General features: G+C 31.0%; 1 protein-coding gene across 2 annotated transcripts in view; it reads right to left on the bottom strand.

Annotated features, from left to right (window-relative positions):
• LOC129907826 (sialin) overlaps positions 1–23,518 on the bottom strand; it is a 62,996-nt gene that overhangs the window by 33,696 nt on the left and 5,782 nt on the right. For both annotated transcript variants that reach the window (XR_008771182.1, XM_055984204.1), the window contains exons 3-4: positions 21,496–21,741; positions 4,103–4,125 (exon numbers count right to left, since the gene is read on the bottom strand). Coding sequence is in view for 1 of the 2 variants with exons in the window: in XM_055984204.1 (XP_055840179.1) it covers positions 4,103–4,125; positions 21,496–21,741 (269 nt within the window). In the remaining variant the exon portion in view is untranslated. The remainder of the gene's footprint in view (positions 1–4,102; positions 4,126–21,495; positions 21,742–23,518) is intronic.

The following is a 23,518-nucleotide window of genomic DNA, read 5'->3' on the forward strand; positions in this document are numbered from 1 at the left end:
ACGAGATCACTGTCGATGATAAATATCCACTCCCGAACATCGATAGCATCCTTGATAAATTAGGAAGGGCACAGTATTTTTCGTCAATTGACCTTGCAAAAGGCTATCATCAAATTAAAGTTCATCCCGCCGATATCCCAAAAACCGCATTTGTGACACCCAATGGCCTCTATGAATATCTTAGAATGCCATTTGGATTGAAAAATGCACCGGCGACATTTCAAAGGATGATGAACAATATATTAAGAGACTATATTAACAAAATTTGTGTCGTCTATCTAGACGACATTCTAATTTTTTCAACGAGTCTTAAAGAACACATGCAATCCTTGACCTTAATTTTCAAGAAACTAGCTGAACATAATCTTAAAATCCAATTTGACAAATGTTCGTTTATGAAAAGAAATACTGAATTCTTAGGACACGTATTAACAGCAGAGGGAATGAAACCGAATCCAAATAAAATTCAATGTATAAAAGATTATCAATTACCAAAAACACAAAGACAAATTAAGTCGTTCCTAGGCACTACAGGGTATTATAGGAAATTTGTTAAAGACTATTCAAAAATTGCATACCCAATGGTGAAGTATCTGAAAAAAGGAGCAAAAATAAACCTTAATGATCCTGAGTATATTCAAGCGTTTGAAACACTTAAATCAAATATTATAAAACATCCCATACTTAAATTTCCCAACTTTGAAAAACCTTTCACACTTTTTACTGACGCAAGTAATTATGCAGTAGGAGCAGTTTTGATGCAGGAAGGTCAACCTGTTTGTTACGCGTCAAGAACTCTTAACGATCATGAAAAAAGATACTCCGTAACCGATAAAGAATTTCTAGCAATTATCTGGGCAGTTTCATATTATAGACCTTACGTCTGGGGAAGAAGATTTAAAATAGTTACTGATCACTTACCTATTAAATACTTAAATAAAAAATACACCGGAAAAGAATTTAGTCAGAGAACCCAAAGATGGTTATTAAAATTACAAGAATATAAATATGATATTGAGTATCAAAAAGGCAAATTAAATACAATTGCAGATTTTCTAAGTAGAATCCCTGAGGAGGATAATAAAAAATGTAAAGAGGACATAGAAGAGACCGTTAATAATTTATCAGATAATGCAACAGTACACTCAGTAGAAGAAGAACAGCTTAATCATATCCCGATAAAAGAATCAATAGTAAATATATATAAAACTCAATTAATTTTAACAAACAATGTAGATAAGGAAATAGAAATTTTATATGGAAGAAGAATTATTTATATTGATATGACAAAAGGAGAAGAATATTGGACAGACGTTTTACGAAGATTCATTAAGACAGGTATAATAGGAATATACACTGAATTAACATATCACGAATACAACAAAATACAACAATTGTTAATAAAGTTATTTAGTCATAACAATCAGATTAAATTTATAAAAGCAACAATGAGAGCACAAGAAATAGGTAATTTAGAAGAAGCCCAAAAACAAATTTCATTGTACCACACCAAAGAAAGTCTCCACAGTGGAATCGTTGAGACATACCATAGTTTAAAAAATAAAATATATTTCCCAAAACTAGTTAAAGAGATATCAAAAATAATAAACAATTGTAGAACATGTCTAGAAACCAAATACGAAAGGAAACCCATAAAGAAAAAATTTCAGTTAAGCGAAACCCCAAGTAGACCAAACGAAATTTTGCATTTAGACATATATTATTTCATGAAACAACCGTTTTTAACCTTAATAGATAAATTAACCAAAAAAGCGTACGCGTATTATCTTCCTAATCGAAACTGGGTTAAAAAAATAGAAACTCTTGAAGAACATTTTTCAAAATTCGGAAAACCTTCTAAAGTCATTTCTGATAATGAATTCAACTCTGAAAATGTACTAGAATTCTTTAACCAACAAGAAGTTCATCTTCATTTAACAAAACCCAATACCCATACAGGTAATAGTGATGTTGAAAGATTCCATTCAACATTACAGGAAAAGTTGGTAACTATGCGGAATTTAAACCTTACTTTATTACAAAAAGTCCATAGAGCAGTTAATAACTATAACAATAGATACCATTCTACTATTAGAATGTCCCCAGAAGAAGCAATGTTCGCTGACATAGCCATTTTAAGAAATCACATTATAAAAGAAAAAGAAAAGAGAATAGCAAGGCTTAATAAAAACAGGGAAGAATATAGTGAAAATAGGCAAGTCATACCAGTAAAAAATTATAAACGAAATTATTTTAAAAATGAACCTAGATATAGGATTAAGAAATTAGAAAGAGAACATCCAATTAACATCAAACGACCTCGTTTATTTGCAGATGATCTTGCCATTTCTATTTCTAATTCTAATACCAGTAACGACACCCACATTAACAATTGACACAATAACAAACGAAAACGGATACTCCATTATTAACATGGGTAAAACGGAAATTGTACAAGACACTAAAATAATACTACACTTAATAAATATACAGGACTTAAGACATACCATTGACGCAGTAGAAAGAAACATACAGTTCTTAAAGCTCCAGAATGACCCCATAATAAGGAAGCAAATCGAAACCATCAAAGCAAAAGTTAGGACAATAGGACCAAATCCATTAAATACGCGACAGAAAAGAGGTTTATTAAATGTCATAGGGAAAGCTAGCAACTATCTTTTTGGTGTAATGGACGATGAGGATAGACAAAATATACTAGAACACGTTACGGAATTAGAAACCAACAATGAAAACACGATCAATGTAGTAAATAAACAAATAGAAATAAATCAAAGTTTCAACGAAAGTATAAAACATTTCAAAGAAATAATAGAAACAGATAGGATAGATTTATCTAAATCCTTTTCAGAACTTAAAGAAAATGAAAAACAATTCATTTTAAAACAAATTAAATTAGATCAGATTTTAAAACTCAATATGTTAGAAGAAAAAATAAATCAGATAATAGATAATATAGCTCTTATAAAACATGGATTAATCCACCCTAGTTTATTAACTTTAGCAGAACTAACTGACACTAAACTTGATATATTAAAACTTAAAAATATTAAAGTAGGAACACTAAAATATAATAATGAAACTGTAGTTATAGCAATCAAAATTCCTAATAATTATGAACAAATTGATTTGAAACTAATAATGCCTGTTCCAAATAAACAAAATTTAGAAATCCAAATCCAAGAATACTATTTCATTGAATTAAATAAAACCATGTACCATTATCAAAATGATGTTCAATATAAAAAAGATTTGATTGTTGTCAATAACTGTATTACAAATAAAAATTGTACACTAAAAGAAAATTATAACAGTGAAATAAAAAGAATTGATGAAAGTACAATAATATGTAAAAACTTAAAAAATGAAAATATTGTAAATAAATGCGATGATAGAAAAATCAAATTAGAAGGAAATTATTTAATAACTATTAATAACTGTAGCATTTATATTTTTAACGAAACTATAACAAATAAAAATATGTATTTTGTTGAAAGATTTTATTATGATGAAACAGAAAATTATAATTTTACTAAACAATTAAATTTTGAAGAGATCATTCTTAAAAATGTTGTAAATTTAAAACCAATAAAACAATTAAAATTGCATAAAAACATACATTATGTCATTGGAACAACAACTATAATAATTATTTGTATTTTACTTTTAATATTTGTAAATATGTTTAAAAAATATAAAAAAGTTATTTTGCTAATTAAAGAAAAAGAAACTCCAAAAATTCAGGAGAATTTTAATGTAAAGGGGGGAGAGGTTACGTATCCCACAAATTCCACAATCACCTCACCCATATCCATATTTTCGCAGTAGTCAAATTTCTCATAATTTCCGTTCCCACGATGCAATGAACTTAAATTGCAAAAATGCAAACCTAAACGGTTTTGCTCGTAACCATAAACCCCAAAAGTAAAGTAAACCCAAAAGTAAAGTAAAATTAAAAATATGTATCTTCTAATAAGAGCAGTTGTAATTGAAGAGCTGAAGAATAAAGACCAAGAATCTAAAGTGTTGTGTTTAATTTGTATTTCTTTTTAAAAAGTAAATTGGCGAAACAAAAAGTTTAAGTTGCATAGCTGGCCAAGAGAGACCCTTTAAAAAAGAAAGTTATTCTTAAATAATTGTACATGTGTAATCAAGAAATCATCTTCTGTAGACCCATTTGCTCCTAAAATACAAATATTTAAGTTCCACATTTAGGCTAGGCACACACATGCGATTTTAGTCGCACGATTATTCAGTCGCAAAAATGGATCACACGGATTTCAATGTCGGTAAACACACATGCTTCAAAAAAATAGCCGCGATTAAAAAGTTGAAAATTGTCCCATTTTTTTGGCGACACGATTGTCGCAAATTAAAATGGAACAAATGGACCAGTATAGTTATGCACACACTTGCGACTAAATCAGAAACGACTAAAAAGTAGCAGTCGCAAAGAGGCCAAATCATGCGCACACATGCGATTTTCAACCACTCGATTTTTTAGACGCAAGAAATGAAACACATTATTTTAAATGAGAGCGCACAGACTTGCGATTTTATAATCGCAAAGTTTAAAAAAATGGATCCGGTTCTATTTTTCGCGATTTTTTTTTGCTGCACATAAGGATATATTATACAGAATAAAATGCACCTGCCCGCAAGTGTGACACTTGGAACAATTATTTTAAGTACAATAATGGATATTACTAGAAACTTTTGTATAGAGGCTCTTTTTTATAAACGATTGGAAATTTAAATTGACAATTCCATAAAATTCATAAAAATTTAAGAGAACACCCTCAGAAATTTACCCAGTACTATAGAATGAGTAGACAATGCTTTGGTGAAATAATGGTACTCGTGGGGCATAAAATAAGATACAAACAAACACATTGCAGAGAATCTATTTCTATTTCTAATCTGGTAAACAAGCTGTCAAACCTTTACCAAATTTTGAGACATTTATCACTTTACCACTTTTACCAGAGCTTACACCGTTTCATGAATTCACCTTATCATAAAATCCGATCGTAGATACCATTTGTGTGAAATGTTTCATTACGAAAGGATTTCGTGATTGTTTTCTTTGCGGTCATTTGATCATTATATTTGAACAGTGAGTATCTCCTGGCTCTTTTGATCTTGAGATGATGCATTTTTTTTTATCGATAAACGGTCAACTTTTTTCGACCAAACATAATGTTTTTTCTTGCAATAAAAAATAGTCGCGCGATTTTTTAGTCGCAAGTGTGTGCACGGTAATTTTATGTTGCAACTGCGATTTTTAAGTAGCAACGACTGAAAATCGCATGTGTGCGCCTAGCCTTAGATAGGATTTTCATATACTCAAAAACGCAAAATATCCGCTTCAAATATAATATAATGATCCTTAAAACCTCATAATTTTATAAAATATCAATATTTCTTTAAAATTATGAAAAAAAAAACATTTTACCTTACTTCTATATAGAAACCATTTCCGAGTTCAAAGATGTAACTTTTTGGAACTGTTTATGTTTGCTTGGTCCAAAATTTCAAGCGTGCAATTGAGTTATTTTTGGCAAATTTTGGGAAAGTGCTAAAATATGCATTTATAGTAAAATATTCTAAATTTGCACTAACGATTAAATGCTATTTTAGAGGAAATCTCCTGATTCGTATAAATAATTCGATGCCATGCTTTCAAGGTGTTCCTAAAAAATAAGCATTTCTGATACCTAGCTTCCACATAAAGAGCTGCATAGTTGTAAAGAACAGTTTGCATGAACAGTTTGAAACTACTCCCTAAACCGCATATCACACTATAGAATAAAATAGATTTATTGAAAAAGAATTTTAAGAAATTGTTTAATGGACTTTAATCTTTAAAAGTTTTTTTTTCTTCATGTATAGAATTGTAGTAGGTATAAAGTTACAGCTAGTTAAAATATTTTTTATTTTTATTTATGCCATTAATTTGTTTTCTAAGAATTTTGAAATAAACTTAGGGGAGAAGGGGGTAAATTTGACATTTAGTTCTTAAAAGTCTGTATTTTCGAAAACTGTTAATGTATTCCAATATTTTGTTTTGTATTTGATTTATTGACTATTCAAGATTATACTAAGAGTAAATTTTTTTGTTTTACAACATTTCAACATTAAAAAAATAATGTTTTCTAAAAAAAGTCATTTTGTCAAAAGTGCCCCGGGACCGGGACATCGTGTGCATTATATTTTTAAAACTATCAGCGGATCTTGCTCGTCTATTGTTTGATTAGAAAAATAAATAAATTTTTGGTTATAAACAATCTACTAAACAATATAACGAAAAAAATAAATCAAAAAATTCATTTTCTAATAAGAAGAAACAAAACCATAAAATATTTAAAAAAATCCCTTCATTTAAATCTTAATCAAAATTAATCTATGTCGATTTATTTTTAAATAATTTATTTAATATATAATTCCCCTAAATCAAAGTAAAATTTTGTGCCCACATTGCAAAAGTCAAAGGTGCCCCGAAGGAGCCTCATAAGTGTTTTGCTTTTTTTCAATAAAATTAATACTATTTTTTTACAAAGCTGGTTTTAATTAACTAAACTTTGAGCATAGTTCTATCAAAATATGGATTCACCATCAAAAAAACTTTTCTATTAGGTTCACAAATAGCTTACATACCGATGGTCAAAAATAAGATCAGAAATACAGAAAACACGAAAACACGTGGTAGATACTCCTCCAAAAGTTAATGAAAGACTGAGAAATTTCACAAAGTTTCTTTAAATCAAACTAAGCTTTTTTCTTCATCCAAACTATTCATTATTAAGGGCACGATATTGAAGATTCCTCTGAGGCATCTAGACTCAGAAAAATCCTTTCAACTAATCCAACCATGCCGAGCTCCCTAAAAGACTCAAATGGCGATTGGACTAGCTCCTATGAGGAATCGCTAAACTTGCTACTAGACACTCATTTCCCTGGTAGCTCGAACTCAATAAGTGACATTGGTCACCGACCCAACCAATTTTATCAAATTAGCAAAGATCTTATTTTAAAGGATAGACTAATATGGGCAATAAATAGCTTCCATCCATACAAATCACCTGGGCCAGATGGTATCATACCCGCTGAATTACAACACGTCTCAGATATCATACTACGAAAGTTGGAAATTATAATGATAAGCTGCATAAGCTTCTCGTATATTCCAAAGGCCTGGAGAGAAGCAAAGGTGGTTTTTATACCAAAGGCGGGAAAATGCTCTCATGTCACTCCAAAAGATTTAAGACCTATTAGTCTATCATCCTTTCTGCTTAAAACTCTAGAAAGAATGATAGATATCCATCTAAGACAGGAAATTGAACCATGTCTGATCTCTAAGGCACAACATGCCTACACTAAAGGGAAATCGGTGGAAACTGCTCTCCATTCTCTGGTAAGCACCATTGAATACTCTCTACACTACAAAGAGTACACTCTTATCGCCTTTTTAGACATAGAGGGTGCTTTCAATAATGTCAGGAACTCAGCAATCATGAATGCTCTTGACAATCTCAAAATAGAAGACCCGCTTAAGAACATGATAGAAATCATGCTTAGTAGCAGGATTATCAGTTCAGAGTTGAGAAACTTCAAAACCCGTAGAGCAGCCAACAGAGGGACCCCTCAAGGAGGGGTCTTATCGCCTCTCCTATGGAACTTAGTAGTCAACGAACTGCTGCTAGACCTAGAGGGAGAAGGTTTTAAGGTTATCGCCTACGCGGATGATGTGGCAATTGCCGTATCGGGCAAATACCCACAGACACTTGCAGAACTTCTACAAACAGTTTTAAACAAGCTAATTCACTGGGCTAGAGGATGTGGATTGGATATTAATTCCACAAAACGGATCTTGTCCTTTTCACGAGGAAATACAAGATTCCAGACTTCAAACTCCCTACAATTAAAGAGGTAACACTTACTCTATCCGATCAAGCTAAATACCTAGGACTCATTTTTGATAAAAAACTGACCTGGAAGCTCAATATTGAAGAAAGAGTTAAAAAAGCCAATGTGGCACTCTTTTCATGCAAAAAAGCCATTGGTGGCAAATGGGGATTTTCTCCTAACATTGCACACTGGCTGTACACATCGGTCATAAGACCAATACTTACATATGGGATGGTAGTTTGGTGGACCGCACTGGACAAAACGATAAACTTAAACAAGCTTAAATAAATTCTTTTATTGTGGGCTTAAAGTCAATTTTATTCAATTTTTATATATTATATTTTTTGGCGCAACGTTTCAGGGATGGTTATCCCCTTCATCAGGCCTTTAAATAAAAATATTTTAAATAATTAATAAAATATTTATAAATTACAAAGTTGGAAAACTTACAAAATATAAACAATATTTGATGAAAAACAAAATTATTTATGATTTTTACAAAATAAGCAAAATATTTAAAATGAAAACAAACTCAAAATTTAGTAGTAAAAATACATAAGTAAGGTAATTTAACTTTTAGCTAAATGACTATATATAATACTAAGACCATCGCAGTCCGATCTTCTGTTGACAACATTTTCATTCTTTTAGGCCAGTCATTATGTCGGAAAAAACGGCTTAGAAATGCAAAATGACCGAGAAAGCTAAATTTTGGATATGTTGTAGAGGATGCTTAAAAAAGCTTAACTTGAAGTTTTCGACCAAGATTTCCTATGAGCTTTTTCCGCCATTTTGAAAAAAAGGATAAAATTGGTTTTTTGACAATAACTCGGCTATATGACGAGATGCGAAAATTTTACAAGGAGCTTTTTTGTAGCTTTTAACGAGTTCTACAATTCATGCATACACATTTTTTGTGTATCATGAACCGTTTTCGAGATATCGATTAAAAAATTCAAAAATTTAGGACATGCAATTTGTTTTTTGACATAATCTATTTTTGGGTGATGAATATCGAAAAAATTATTAACATAAAAATTGTAGCCCACATTCAGACCTACTATGTCGTATTTTTATATTTATTTTTTGGACAAAAATTACGACTTCCAGCCGGCCGCAAAGTCGTTTAGTCCGCAAGCCGCCCGTTCGGTTGTAAAAAAAACAATCATTCATGTTTTTTTTTAATGTTTATATCATTATATCAGTAACACATACATACAAATGTATGTATTTATTTAATAAATAATGAGAAGAAGATGGTAATGGTTTTTTTGTTACCCCAATTTTATTAACCCAAATTTTGTAAATACAGTATACCGGCTTTTTGTGCATTTTGTAATTTGCTTCAATCTCAATATTATTTAGTTCATCAAAATTGCAATTAGATCAGTGCCAATAATTTTTGAAAATAAAAAAATTATTAGCAGCATTTAGGATAAATGGTATATGAAAGCGGAAAAATAAATTGCCCACAAACTAATTGGTGGAAAGGGGGCGGGTGAATGCCTTGTTCGATTTCACTAGTCAAAAAGTTTTTTTTTTATAGAAATCAAAGTATACATCACAAAAATAGTGTTTTGAACGTTCAAAATTCAATATCTCAACAACTTTGCACGTTAGAGCTATTCTAATGCTAGATTGAATTTAAGAAGGTCAAAGGCCATTAGAAATGTATAATTTGGTTTCTATCTTAAATCGATCTTAAAAATCGTTTTTTATTTCAATTTTTCTCAATATTTTCTAAATCAAGAGTATAGTTTTTCCATACAATCTTAAATAAAAGGTTTTAATATAAGTAACTACATTCCAAGCTTTTCAAAAATCAAAAACTTTTTGGATTGACAAATAGGCTATTTTATCAAATTAAATTCGTCAAAAATCAAAAAATTAACTTTTTGCTCAAAAAACATTTAAAATACATAGAAAACATAACAAAGTAATTTTTAACCAAGATTTGTTACAATCAAACCATTTTGGTAAAAGATAAAAATAAAAAATAAAAAATCGTATTTTTTGCATTTTTTCAATATTTTTGAGATTATATAAATAAAATGGTTTTAGTAAAAGTTATGACATTTTATTACCCACAACGTTTGCATTTAACTTTTGTTGATAGGAGGTCTACTTTTGACAGAAATCGTAAAAAACCAAGATTTTCGACACCAACACTTTTTCGCCCACCCACCCTTTTCCACCAATTAGTTTGTGGGCAATTTATTTTTCCGCTTTCATATACCATTTATCCTAAATTTTACAACCACCTATATGCTGCTAATAATTTTTTTATTTTCAAAAATTATTGGCACTGATCTAATTGCAATTTTGATGAACTAAATAATATTGAGATTGAAGCAAATTACAAAATGCACAAAAAGCCGGTATACTGTATTTACAAAATTTGGGTTAATAAAATTGGGGTAACAAAAAAACCATTACCATCTTCTTCTCATTATTTATTAAATAAATACATACATTTGTATGTATGTGTTACTGATATAATGATATAAACATTAAAAAAAAACATGAATGATTGTTTTTTTTACAACGGAACGGGCGGCTTGCTTGGCGGTGGGAGCGGACTAAACGACTTTGCGGCCGGCTGGAAGTCGTAATTTTTGTCAAAAAAAAAATATAATAATACGGCATAGTAGGTCTGAATGTGGGCTACAATTTTTATGTTAATAATTTTTTCGATATTCATCACCCAAAAATAGATTATGTCAAAAAACAAATTGCATGTCCTAAATTTTTGAATTTTTTAATCGATATCTCGAAAACGGTTCATGATACACAAAAAATGTGTATGCATGAATTGTAGAACTAGTTAAAAGCTACAAAAAAGCTCCTTGTAAAATTTTCGCATCTCGTCAGATAGCCGAGTTATTGTCAAAAAACCTTTTTTTCAAACTGGCGGAAAAAGCTCATAGGAAATCTTGGTCGAAAACTTCAAGTTAAGCTTTTTTAAGCATCCTCTACAACATATCCAAAATTTAGCTTTCTCGGTCATTTTGCATTTCCAAATGTATATAATGACTGGCCTATTTTGAATGTGCAGCATTTCTAATAGCATACGTTTAGAATAATGATTTTCTTGTTGTAAGATTTTTACATTATAAAAATCTGGCCTGTGGTCTTCCTCTAAACAATGCATAGCTAGCGCCGTTTTTTGTAAGTTACCGGTTCTCACATCTGATTTGTGTCCGGATATCCTGTTTTTAAGTTTTTGTTTCGATGTTCCAATATAAACTTTTGAACAAGTATTATTTCCACCTAAACAAATAATCTGGTATACCACGTCCGATTTGTCTTCTTTTTTTGTTTCGTCTTTTAGTTTGGTAAACACATTTGTTTTTAGTGTATTGGAAGATTTGAAAGCTATTTTTATCCTTTCCTTATCTCTTATTGGAGCATTTGTTAGTCTTTCCGAAAGTTGTGGAACATATATAGAACTACTATATATTCTTTGTTGACCACCATCAACATTTCCAGGTATTGTTCTTCCATTATTGTAATTTGCAATCAAAGATTTAGTAATTTGTATTGGAAATGAATTTGCCGAAAGTGTTTCTGAGATAATTTTTATGTTTTTTTGAATAAAAGAAGAGTCACTATTATCCAAAACTCTGTTTATAAAATTTTTAGCCGTGTTAATTATAATTTGCTTTGGGTGTTTTGAATTGAAATTTATAAGCCTTCCGGACGATTTCATCGACAAAATTAAGGGTGTCATCAATTTAGAAGAAAATGATGTTTTGGTATCTTTTGACGTCAAGTCACTTTTCACTAATATTCCTGTTCAAATGGCGTTAGAGTTTGTAGAGAAAAAATGGAACAATATTCAAGAACATACAAATATAGAAAAAGATAACTTTCTTAAAATTTTAAGTTTCTGCATCGTGGATAATAACTATTTAAAATTTAACAACCAAATTTATAAGCAAAAACAAGCTGTTCCCTTGTTTATTTAAAATATTTTTATTTAAAGGTCTGATGAAGGGGATAACCATCCCTGAAACGTTGCGCCAAAAAATATAATATATAAAAATTGAATAAAATTGACTTTAAGCCCACAATAAAAGAATTTATTTATATATAAGAAAAGTCACCAAATTTGTTAAAGAATTTATATAACGGAGGGCTCGCCGTAAAAGAAATAAAAGAATGGAATTTTACACTTATATCACTGAGAAATACGGAATAAATACTACAGATAAACTAAAAAAATATAGCAGATTTAATGTGTCGAATATCAAAAACAAGAACAACCTAATATTCCTTTTGAAATGCAGGGAATTTGGATTGGTTCCAAACTTTCTTCATAATAGTACGAAGAATATTATACAAATGTATGATTTTTCAAACGAACAATCAGAAAAAGGTATTCGAAGAAAATTATTATCATGTATAGAAACTTTTAATTCCAAACTACTTTCGCTATCTATCTCATTAAAACAATCTCAAATTTCAAAACAAAAGAAAAACATAGGTAAGTACTTTGGTAAACTTTATTACAAACACATTAACTCAAAATGAAAGCACCAAATTTTTAAAAAGTCAAAAGAAAACACAAAATAAAATTAACCTAAACACAAAAAAATCGCAAAAGAAAAAGTTAGATAAATTGAAAAGTAATATGAAAAATAAAATGGGTATTGTTATTAACGATAACTGGTTCGTTAATAAAACCAACATTCAATTTCCGGATGACATCAAATGGCTCCTTTCAATGGGTCAAAAATTTTCGTTACCTTTCAACAAAAAGAATTTTCCACTCTTTAAAATCATAGCAGATGTAGAAGAAATAATTAAAACAAAAGATCTAAATGAACAAGATTTTTCAAGGTCATGTTTTACCCACATTTTGCAAGACCATTTAAGATCCACGACAGTTTATTCTTTTGACAAGTTTTTGAATAAAATTTATCTCGATACCAAGAAATTCTTGAAAGAACACCCAGAAATATACATTATACCAGCAGATAAGAGTAATGTAACGGTTGCTTTATTAAAAACTGATTATATTAACAAAATGAATGGATTACTATCTGACACAAATACATATACCATTCTTAATAGCGATCCAACAAATAGACTTCAAACGCTTAATAATAATTTTGTTAAAAATCTTTTTCGTCAAAATAAAATTAATGAGTTTGAAAAGAAGAAGCTAACTACATACACTGCAAATAGTCCAAGAATCTACGGACTACCAAAAATTCATAAAGATGGAATTCCATTAAGACCGATTTGCGCATCAATCAGTGTTCCTTGCTATGAATTATCAAAGTTCTTAGTTAAAATATTATCAAATTTAACAAAAAATTCTAAATTTAATGTTAAAAATTCGAAAGATTTCATCGACAAAATTAAGGGTGTCATCAATTTAGAAGAAAATGATGTTTTGGTATCTTTTGACGTCAAGTCACTTTTCACTAATATTCCTGTTCAAATGGCGTTAGAGTTTGTAGAGAAAAAATGGAACAATATTCAAGAACATACAAATATAGAAAAAGATAACTTTCTTAAAATTTTAAGTTTCTGCATCGTGGATAATAACTATTTAAAATTTAACAACCAAATTTATAAGCAAAAACAAGGTGTTCCCATGGGGAGTCCTTTATCACCAATATTGGCAGACATTATCATGGAAGATCTATTAGAAGAAGTTATTAAAAACCTTTCTGATAAACCAAAATTTGTTGTAAAATATGTTGATGACCTATTTGCTATACTCAAAATAAACAATGTAAATTCAACACTACATGCTTTAAACTCTTATCATCAAAACATCCAGTTTACTGTTGAAATTGAAGAAAATGGAAAACTACCATATTTAGATGTTTTGGTCATTAAAAATCAAAATCATTTCATTTTTGATTGGTATAAAAAACCAACATCGTCCGGAAGGCTTATTAATTTCAATTCAAAACACCCAAAGCAAATTATAATTAACACGGCTAAAAATTTTATAAACAGAGTTTTGGATAATAGTGACTCTTCTTTTATTCAAAAAAACATAAAAATTATCTCAGAAACACTTTCGGCAAATTCATTTCCAATACAAATTACTAAATCTTTGATTGCAAATTACAATAATGGAAGAACAATACCTGGAAATGTTGATGGTGGTCAACAAAGAATATATAGAAGTTCTATATATGTTCCACAACTTTCGGAAAGACTAACAAATGCTCCAATAAGAGATAAGGAAAGGATAAAAATAGCTTTCAAATCTTCCAATACACTAAAAACAAATGTGTTTACCAAACTAAAAGACGAAACAAAAAAAGAAGACAAATCGGACGTGGTATACCAGATTACTTGTTTAGGTGGAAATAATACTTGTTCAAAAGTTTATATTGGAACATCGAAACAAAAACTTAAAAACAGGATATCCGGACACAAATCAGATGTGAGAACCGGTAACTCACAAAAAACGGCGCTAGCTATGCATTGTTTAGAGGAAGACCACAGGCCAGATTTTGATAATGTAAAAATCTTACAACAAGAAAATCATTATTCTAAACGTATGCTATTAGAAATGCTGCACATTCAAAAGAATGAAAATGTTGTCAACAGAAGATCGGACTGCGATGGTCTTAGTATTATATATAGTCATTTAGCTAAAAGTTAAATTACCTTACTTATGTATTTTTACTACTAATTTTTGAGTTTGTTTTCATTTTAAATATTTTGCTTATTTTGTAAAAATCATAAATAATTTTGTTTTTCATCAAATATTGTTTATATTTTGTAAGTTTTCCAACTTTGTAATTTATAAATATTTTATTAATTATTTAAAATATTTTTATTTAAAGGCCTGATGAAGGGGATAACCATCCCTGAAACGTTGCGCCAAAAAATATAATATATAAAAATTGAATAAAATTGACTTTAAGCCCACAATAATAGAATTTATTTATATATAAGAAAAGTCACCAAATTTGTTAAAGAATTTAAACAAGCTTATCAAAGTCCAAAGGTCAGCAAGTATGTGCATAAGCGGTGCGCTGAGGTCAACCCCTTCTGACGCCCTAGACATACTTCTAAATCTCACACACCTAGACATCTTCAGCAAACAAGTAGCAGCTAGCTCAGCTACTCGTCTAAAAGCAACCTCTCAGTGGACCAGTAATCATATTGGCCACACAAACATTCTAAACAAGTTCGGATTCCTTCCGGATCGTCTAGACTATACCACACCTCAACTGGTGTTCGATAATAATTTCCAGAACTCCATTCCCTCCAGATCTGAATGGGAGAACCTTAGTACTCTGGATAATGACTCTTTACACTTCTATACTGATGGTTCAAAAACCAATGAAGGTGTAGGAAGTGGCATATTTTCGGAAAAACTGAATCTCAGTCTCTTCTTCCGCTTACCAGACCAATGTAGCGTGTTCCAAGCAGAAATTCTGGCGATCAAGGAGGTTCTCTCTTGGCTCAGAGAAAACGTAATATCCAACACGGATATTCGGATCTTCTCGGACAGTCAAGCAGCCATTAAATCTCTTGCCTCTGTCTCTACAAACTCAATCACGGTCCTCGACTGTCAAACATCTCTAAGGGAGATGTCTGAGCAGTTTAACATTCACCTCGTATGGGTGCCGGGACATAGAGACATCCCAGGCAACTGCAGGGCATGGGTACAATTCACACGTGGTGGAAATGAAACCTTAAAAAATCATTTTTCTTGCAAAAAAAAAATAGAAAAAAAATAGCAAAAAAAAAAAATATTCTATCACATTTAAATCCATGTTTTTTATATGACAACCTATATAAATTGTATATCATCTGAAAGCTTTTTGTTTCAGCTCAAAATATCGACCATGTCTATACAACATCTACAAAAAGAGCTAAATTTTTTTGAACCAAATCACTTTTCATCAAAAAAGTAACAAAATCAATTTTTTTTTGCTCTTCTAACATTATTAAATGTATTTTTTTAAATTACAACCAATGATAAATTTGATGTCATCTGAAAGCTTATTTCACCTTTTTTATGACGTATCAATCATATTTCTAACATGCCTACAAAAAAGTAAGTATTTTTAAAGCCAACTATGTCGAAATTTCAAACTCAGATTACGGTACTTCCTACAGTGAATAATGGCTGGTCATCGGCAACATATCTCCACCGGTGTTTTCAGGTATTTTTCAAGTTTTTCAATTTAAGATTGTGTAACTTGTAGAGCACTAACTGTTATGTGTGATATATCAAATGCAAGGTAATATTAAAAGCATGCGTATTAAAGTCGAATAAATTGTTTGTGTGCTCTAGATCAAAAGATATAACGTGTTTTGAAAAAGAACATTTTTTTACCGTTATCTTAGGATATTGAATATGAAATTAATTGAAATTTTGCACAATTATAGTTTATTTATTACCTATCTACAGTAAAAATTTTATTAATCTATCTATTAAAACAAAAAAGTTAATAATCAATTGATTTTTCCTGTCGCTTTTTCGTTTCATCTTGTTTCAAATCACTAAGATATTAAAGAAGTTTTCACTTCAAAAATGAACATTCTAAGATCACTGATGTGAAACATTTTTTACCTACAGGAACATAGGCGCCAAGAATTGATAACAGTTTTTTGAACAAGGGTTTAACACAATCATCTTGTACCTTGGGCCCCTGCCCCTCACAAGGTAAAAAATGATTGTCTATCATTTAAAAAAAATATATATTAACAAAAAAAACCACGGCAACACTTATAGTTATAGGGGAAGTGGGGGCAAGACCGCCCACTTAGTGTTTGACTGTCTTAAAAACGTTTAATGTTTAATGTTTTTTGCAGAAACCCTCATTATTATAAAAAAATAAAAAAAAAGTACTGAGCAAAAGATACTACGTTTTGAAAAAACATCGAACAAAAAACCGTCTTGACCCCACATGGGGGTAAGACCGCCCTATCAAATTTTGTTGGTCGAAAGACCGTTTCTAATGTTTTAAATGCAGCCTATTTGTAATAATAACACAATTATGCTATATTTTTATTAGTTCTCACTCCAGCACAAGCTTTTTGGTACCTTTTGGTACACATTTTGCACTTAATCCAAAAATACTTTGGACTGGATCAAGAAAACAGTTGCAGATAGAAGGTACAAATACAATTTGCAAAGTCCTCTTCATCAGAAACATCAATTACAGTATTGTTTGGCGCATGTTGCTTAGCTTTTTGAAAGATTTAGGCTAGGCGCACACATGCGATTTTAGTCGCACGATTATTCAGTCGCAAAAATGGATCACACGCATTTCAATGCCGGTAAACACACATGCTTCTAAAAAATAGCCGCGATTAAAAAATTGAAAATTGTCCCATTTTTTTGGCGACGCGACTGTCGAAAATTAAAATGCAACAAATGGACCAGCATAGTTATGCACACACTTGCGACTAAACCGAAAACGACTAAAAAGTAGCGGTCCCAAAGAGGCCAAATCATGCGCACACATGCGATTTTCAACCACTCGATTTTTTAGACGCAAGAAATGAAACACATTATTTTAAATGAATCGCAAAGTTTAAAAAAATGGATCCGGTTCTATTTTTCGCGATTTTTTTTTGCTGCACATAAGGATATATTATACAGAATATAATGCACCTGGCCGCACGTGCGACACTTGGAACAATTGTCTTAAGTACAATAATGGATATTACTAGAAATTGTTGTATAGTGGCTCTTTTTTTATAAACGATAGGAAATTTAAAAGGACAATTCCATAAAATTCATAAAAATTTAAGAGAAGACCCTCAGAAATTTACCCAGTACTATAGAATGAGTATTCAATGCTTTGGTGAAATAATGGTACTCGTGGGGCCTTAAATAAGATACAAACAAACACATTGCAGAGAATCTATTTCTAATCTGGTAAACAAGCTGTCAAACCCTTACAAAATTTTGAGACATTTATCACTTTACCACTTTTACAGTGAGTATCTCTTGGCTCTTTTGATCTTGAGATGATGCATTTTTTTTTATCGAAAAACGGTCAACTTTTTTCGACCAAACAATGTTTTTTCTTGCAATAAAAAATAGCCGCGCGATTTTTTAGTCGCAAGTGTGTACACGGTACTTTTATGTTGCGACTGCGATTTTTTAGTAGCAACGACTGAAAATCGCATGTGTGCGCCTAGCCTTAACGGTGAAGTTCTTTTTTCACTTTGCTTAAGCTACCAGAGTTTCCAATTTCGCCGATGGGCGGTCTTTCCTCAGTCATATCATATTTGATGTTCTATATTATTTTTTTTTTTTAATTTATCTTTATGACTCCTTCTTTCGCAGAAAATACTTTTTAATATTCACTTTCCATTATAAAATAAAATGCACGACTGGGGTCGCACATACTTGCTCTTGCAGTTCAAAGCACTTTTAAGTTAGTTTACTTGTAGATTTTACGAGCTGCCTCTATATAAATTTTAAAGAAATTTTTTGAGGTTGGGGAGGAGCCGATATTTAGGGCAAATTTTTTTATATGAAAAATTTTTTTTTTATTTGACTTTTTTTGGAAAAAATAAAAATGCATTTTTATTGCAATAGCTTTGAATATAACGTCTGCAAAGTTTAATCAAAATCGTTAGAGCCGTTTTCGAGTTATTTGGTTTAAATTGAAAAATTTGTATGGGAATTCAGAATTCCATAAAAATCATCTGTACCAAATTAGAAGAAAATCCATCGACGCGTTTAGGCTGTGGAAATGTGTACAGATGGACGCACAGACGCACGGACGGAATTGCGCGACCCACTTTTTCGGAGTTCTCCATCATTGTAATGTTGGTTTTGATTAAAACCTCAACTTTTTTTTTCGACAAGAAACCAATACTTGCCCTATAGAGCAAGTAAAAAGGAAAAGCTGAAAATTTTGATTATTTCAGTGTCAAAAATACAACTGACTTTTCACAGGAACGATAACAATTTGATGAAAAATCACAAAATTTACCGTAACTCTTCGAGGTCATAACCGAAATTGCTAAAACTTACAGACGTGATCGGTCGTACCAAAGGGCACCTATTTTTTATTGCAAGTGTTGCCAATTTTACTTTTTTTCATACAACATAGTACGAAAACCGTCTTGCCCCCATAGGCGGTCTTGCCCCCACTTCCCCTACATTTTTCAGAATTCTACACTTAATTTTAATTTTTAAATCAAGTTGTTTCAATGAATTGTTTTCGAAATAATCGATTTCAGAAAAAGAATTTTGAAAAAAAAGTGTAAAAAAACACATTGAATACTATTAATGTCAATAGTGTAGATTTCAATACGAAATTGATCGATAACGTAAAATGCATTAATTTATTCCTTATCAAACACTGAAAACCATTATGTTCATATGCCTTCTAGGGTATATTAGGGTAAACCACCCAATCATTGGCATTTTAAGCGAATGTCGCCACAACTTTAATTCGCAGTTTTTTCCGCATTGCATAAAACTATTATTAATATTTTGTTCTGTAATGATCAATATGGCCTTAGGCCTTAAAGCCTGAACACAAGAGGAATCTATTTAATCTTTTAGCTGCAGGCGGTTTCATTAAAAACGGTAAAAAAAATTTGAGTTAGAGGAAAATTTGACTTGAAGGAAGTACGACTTATAGGGAATCGACTGTATTTGAAATTTCGATTATTTGTCAAAAGAGTTTTTTTTTCGCAAAATGACAGGAACTATGTGAGCAACCTGAAGAGGAACCTGACGGAAAGGACATAAAATATTGTTTGAGTGTATTTGTTTTTGAAACTTTGTGAAAATTGAAAGCTTGGTCTTGTTCAAGCTTTTTGAATCGAATACTTTTTTAAATGAAAGAGAGATATACAAACAAGCTACTAGGGGGAAGAAGATAAAACATCGTGTTTACTTTTTTGTACTTTTTTGACTTTGTGTTTTGATGTAGTTCAGGTTTAATGTTTATTTGTTCATAAAAGTCTCACTTAACAACTATTTATCTCATTCCTTCATGAATATTACCACCTTAAACTCACCTAAAGGTGGGAACCCAAGAGTGAAGTTTTTTCCAGTGATACCCAGAAGGAGATCGGAAACTTTCGTACGTTTTACCCACCAAAACCCATTTGTTTATTTCAGTGAATAAATGTGAAATACACACATAGTGTAACCACAGTGTTTTCATGCACACATATGCGACTTTTCACGCATACTTAGCCAAAAGCTTCAATCTGTTCACGCATACTTAGCCAAAAGTATCAATCGCAGCTTTAAGGAAAACCAGTGTGATGTCAGATGTTTCCCATCGCCATCTGGGTATCTCTGGTTTTTCCAAGGTATAAAATATGAAAGAAGTGATGCCAAATTTTACAGAAATAACAAAAATAAATATTTTTGGCAAAAATTTAAAATAGTGGCTGTAAATGGTTATTAAACTCAAGGTGCCAATCATTAGGGGGGGGGGGGGGTTTGCTAACAATAGGGCAGTTTACACTAATAAAGTATGTGTTGCCGTTGTGTTGTAAAATTGCTTCTACCGCTTGAACGATGAAATCTTCATAATTTCTGATATTTAATAATCTAGACAATCTTTTGGCATCATTATGAAATTGAAACAAATTGTTTGTAAAACAAAAGTGTTTAGGTAAAAAAAACGAAAAGACCGGCAATTTTAAACCCATAGAGAATACAAAAATTTCCTGTGTCAAAAATTTTCCCTGCTCTGGGAGCCGGTTAAATTTTTACCTTCGGAGGATACATTTTTCGCAGAAGAATATTGTAATGTATTTTTTAAATATTTATTAAAAAACTGAAAATAAAGAAAGAAAATTGGGAAAGTAATACAGCATTATAAGTGTGTATCAGGTAAAATCTATTTAATTTTATATATTTCACTTTATTGATGATAAAAAATAATTGTCAGTGAATATTAACGCAAAAATAAAATACGCAGGACAACGCTTGGTGGAAGTTTGTCAATTATTGTAAATATTTATAAATGTTTTAAAAACCATTAATATTCTTTTGTTTTGCAACTAAAAAAATATTAAGCCACTTCAAAAATGTATCCCAATTCACGCAGCTAAATTTAACCAAAGATACATTTTTTATTCAACAGACATACAAATGTCAAAAATTTACTCTCGGCTAAATATTTAACTCAATTCACACACGGCCTTAATAATTTTTAATTACTGAGCTGTAATTTGCTTTGCTTGCACTTAAACATAATAAAACGCAAACAATAACAATACTAAACATTTCTCAAAAAAAAAAAACTAGTAAATTGTTAAATAAATTCCTTGAAATTGTTAATATGTATTATCTTTATACTGGTAGTAAATGAGCACATTAATAGCAACATAAACAGTGTTTTTGGATTTATAATGACTTCAGACCGTGTAAAAAGCTTTAAATTATTAAAAAAATATCAAAAAAAATCAATGGTGCAGACGTCTGAAATTGTAACGACTTGAACAGTTTAATTGATCTCCTCTGGCAAATGGAAATTCAAATAAGTTATGGTTTACTTATGTTATTTAAAAATGTTTTTTTTCACAATTTTTTGGAGAGATAAATAAATAAGTCAAGAAAAAAAAGGTAAATGTATTTAAGGTACTTACACACACTAATCCTTGCAAAACTCTCCACCAAACCAGTGCTCTATAATCCAGATAAGAAATTATTGGAATAAAAAAACACATCCAGGCCCCTGTCGCATTCGACAAGCCAAAAATTATTTTTGTACCAAACTTTTTCGCAAGAAGTCCCCCTGGTATTTGTGTAACCCAGTGAGCCCAAAAAAAGCCACCAAGAACCAAACCTTGCTGATATTCATTCCACTCAAAGCCGTTTTCATCGCATTCGATCTGAAATTGAAAAAATATTAAATACCTAAATAATAATATATAATTTATAACTATAGAGCTCCTTGTGACCTATTGCAAAGGATTACTGAACTGAACTGCTTTTAAGATTAATGTCTTAACACACCTACTACTGTGAAGATAAACATCTCCATGATACAACTAGTTGTATGTTGTATCTTGTCTCAGCTCAGTGACGTCCACAATTATAGTTTGACAACCAACACTAACCCCCTAAATACAAGGGTGTAGCTGTTGCTCTAGCTTGTAGCGCAAGTTGAAGAATTCTCAACTTTTTGCTTAAGCCTGGTACGCTGTTCGCGCTAAATTTTAGCCGAGATAAAATTCCCATACAAGTTATCGATAATTTGTATGGGAACCATTTTAGCTCAGATAAAATTTTTCGATAGTTTGTATGGGAGCTAAAATTTAGCGCGAGCAGCGTACCAGGCTTTAGCTGCCGCCAACTTTTGTTGTTGTTTCCCTCAGTAAAATTTTGACAGTTCTACAAGCTACAGCCACAGCTACACCATTGCACAATGGTTCCGTAGCGCATACACTTGGCTACAATTTCCCACACAAATCACACATCTCAAAACACAAGAAAAAGTATCTATTTTCCGTACCGGGCATCTAACATTCACAAAAAAACTCGACATTATCACCCCTTTCTTTCTTTTTACACACCAAAATCCGCACAGAAAAAAGAACAAGATACATAACCTACACCAACTCTCATACATTATAAAAAAAAAGGTTTGTTTACGTTTTTTTTGTTCAATCTACCTAACTTTGTTTGTGTATTCAATGGAAAAAAAAGTGAAGAAGAAAAAGTTTCATGAGTGAGAAAAAATGTCCAATTGAAAAAGAGCCTTTTCAGCTTTATTTTTGAAAGCTCCTTGTCTGGTAAGGCTTGTCTGGTAAGGAAATGATTATATTATCTGTGCTGAAGGTTTAAAAATCTGTCAGTCAAGCTGGATTTAACTATTTGTCATTGTCCTCGCCACAGTGGTGAATTTGGTGCTTAATAGCGTCATTTAACTATTAATAACTATAGCGTCAAAAAATAATTGCACGGCCATTTCTTGACGAAAAGTCATGAAATTTGGGGCACTGAAGCATAGTAGTATGAGAATTACGAAAAAGTCTTCCAACTTTTATTTTTTCAAAACGGTGGTTCCAAAATGGCGGACAGAAAAATTGTTAATAGAATTTTCTTTTTAAAAACTGTACATAATCTGGAAATTTTACTAAATGAATGTCAAATAGACGTTTCCTTTTGGATTTATGTAGAACTGTTCATATTACCATGAAAAAAATGTATTTTTAATTAAAACAAAGACCACAAAAAATAGGTCTAAATTGTGTTTTACCAATGAAAAAAAATTTCAAATTTTTAACATTTCTTGAGCTACTCTAACAGGGCATGAATGATGCCCGGTTCATGAACATGTCTTGAAAAAATTTAGTGGAGGCAGTTAAATCCATGCCCACACAGATATCTTGTCGAAGAATCTTGTTTTTTGAACATGACATGAGCGTTGTTATTTTTATTATGTTAGCCCTGTTCCTTTGGGAGGTGGCAAAGTACTTCTAGTAGTTTACTAGCGATTTTCAATGGAACGCACTTTCAACGAATTCAATGCAAATCGTATCTACTCGGTAGGGATGGGAAAAACCGGCCGGTTTAAACCGGTTTCGGTTTTTTTGCTTCGGTCAACCGGTTTTTTTCGGTTTTTTTGTCCTCGCGGTTTAAACCGGTTTTTACAAAAAAAACCGA

The sequence above is a fragment of the Episyrphus balteatus genome, chromosome 1 (genome assembly GCF_945859705.1).
Source record: "Episyrphus balteatus chromosome 1, idEpiBalt1.1, whole genome shotgun sequence".
Classification (NCBI taxonomy): domain Eukaryota; kingdom Metazoa; phylum Arthropoda; class Insecta; order Diptera; family Syrphidae; genus Episyrphus; species Episyrphus balteatus.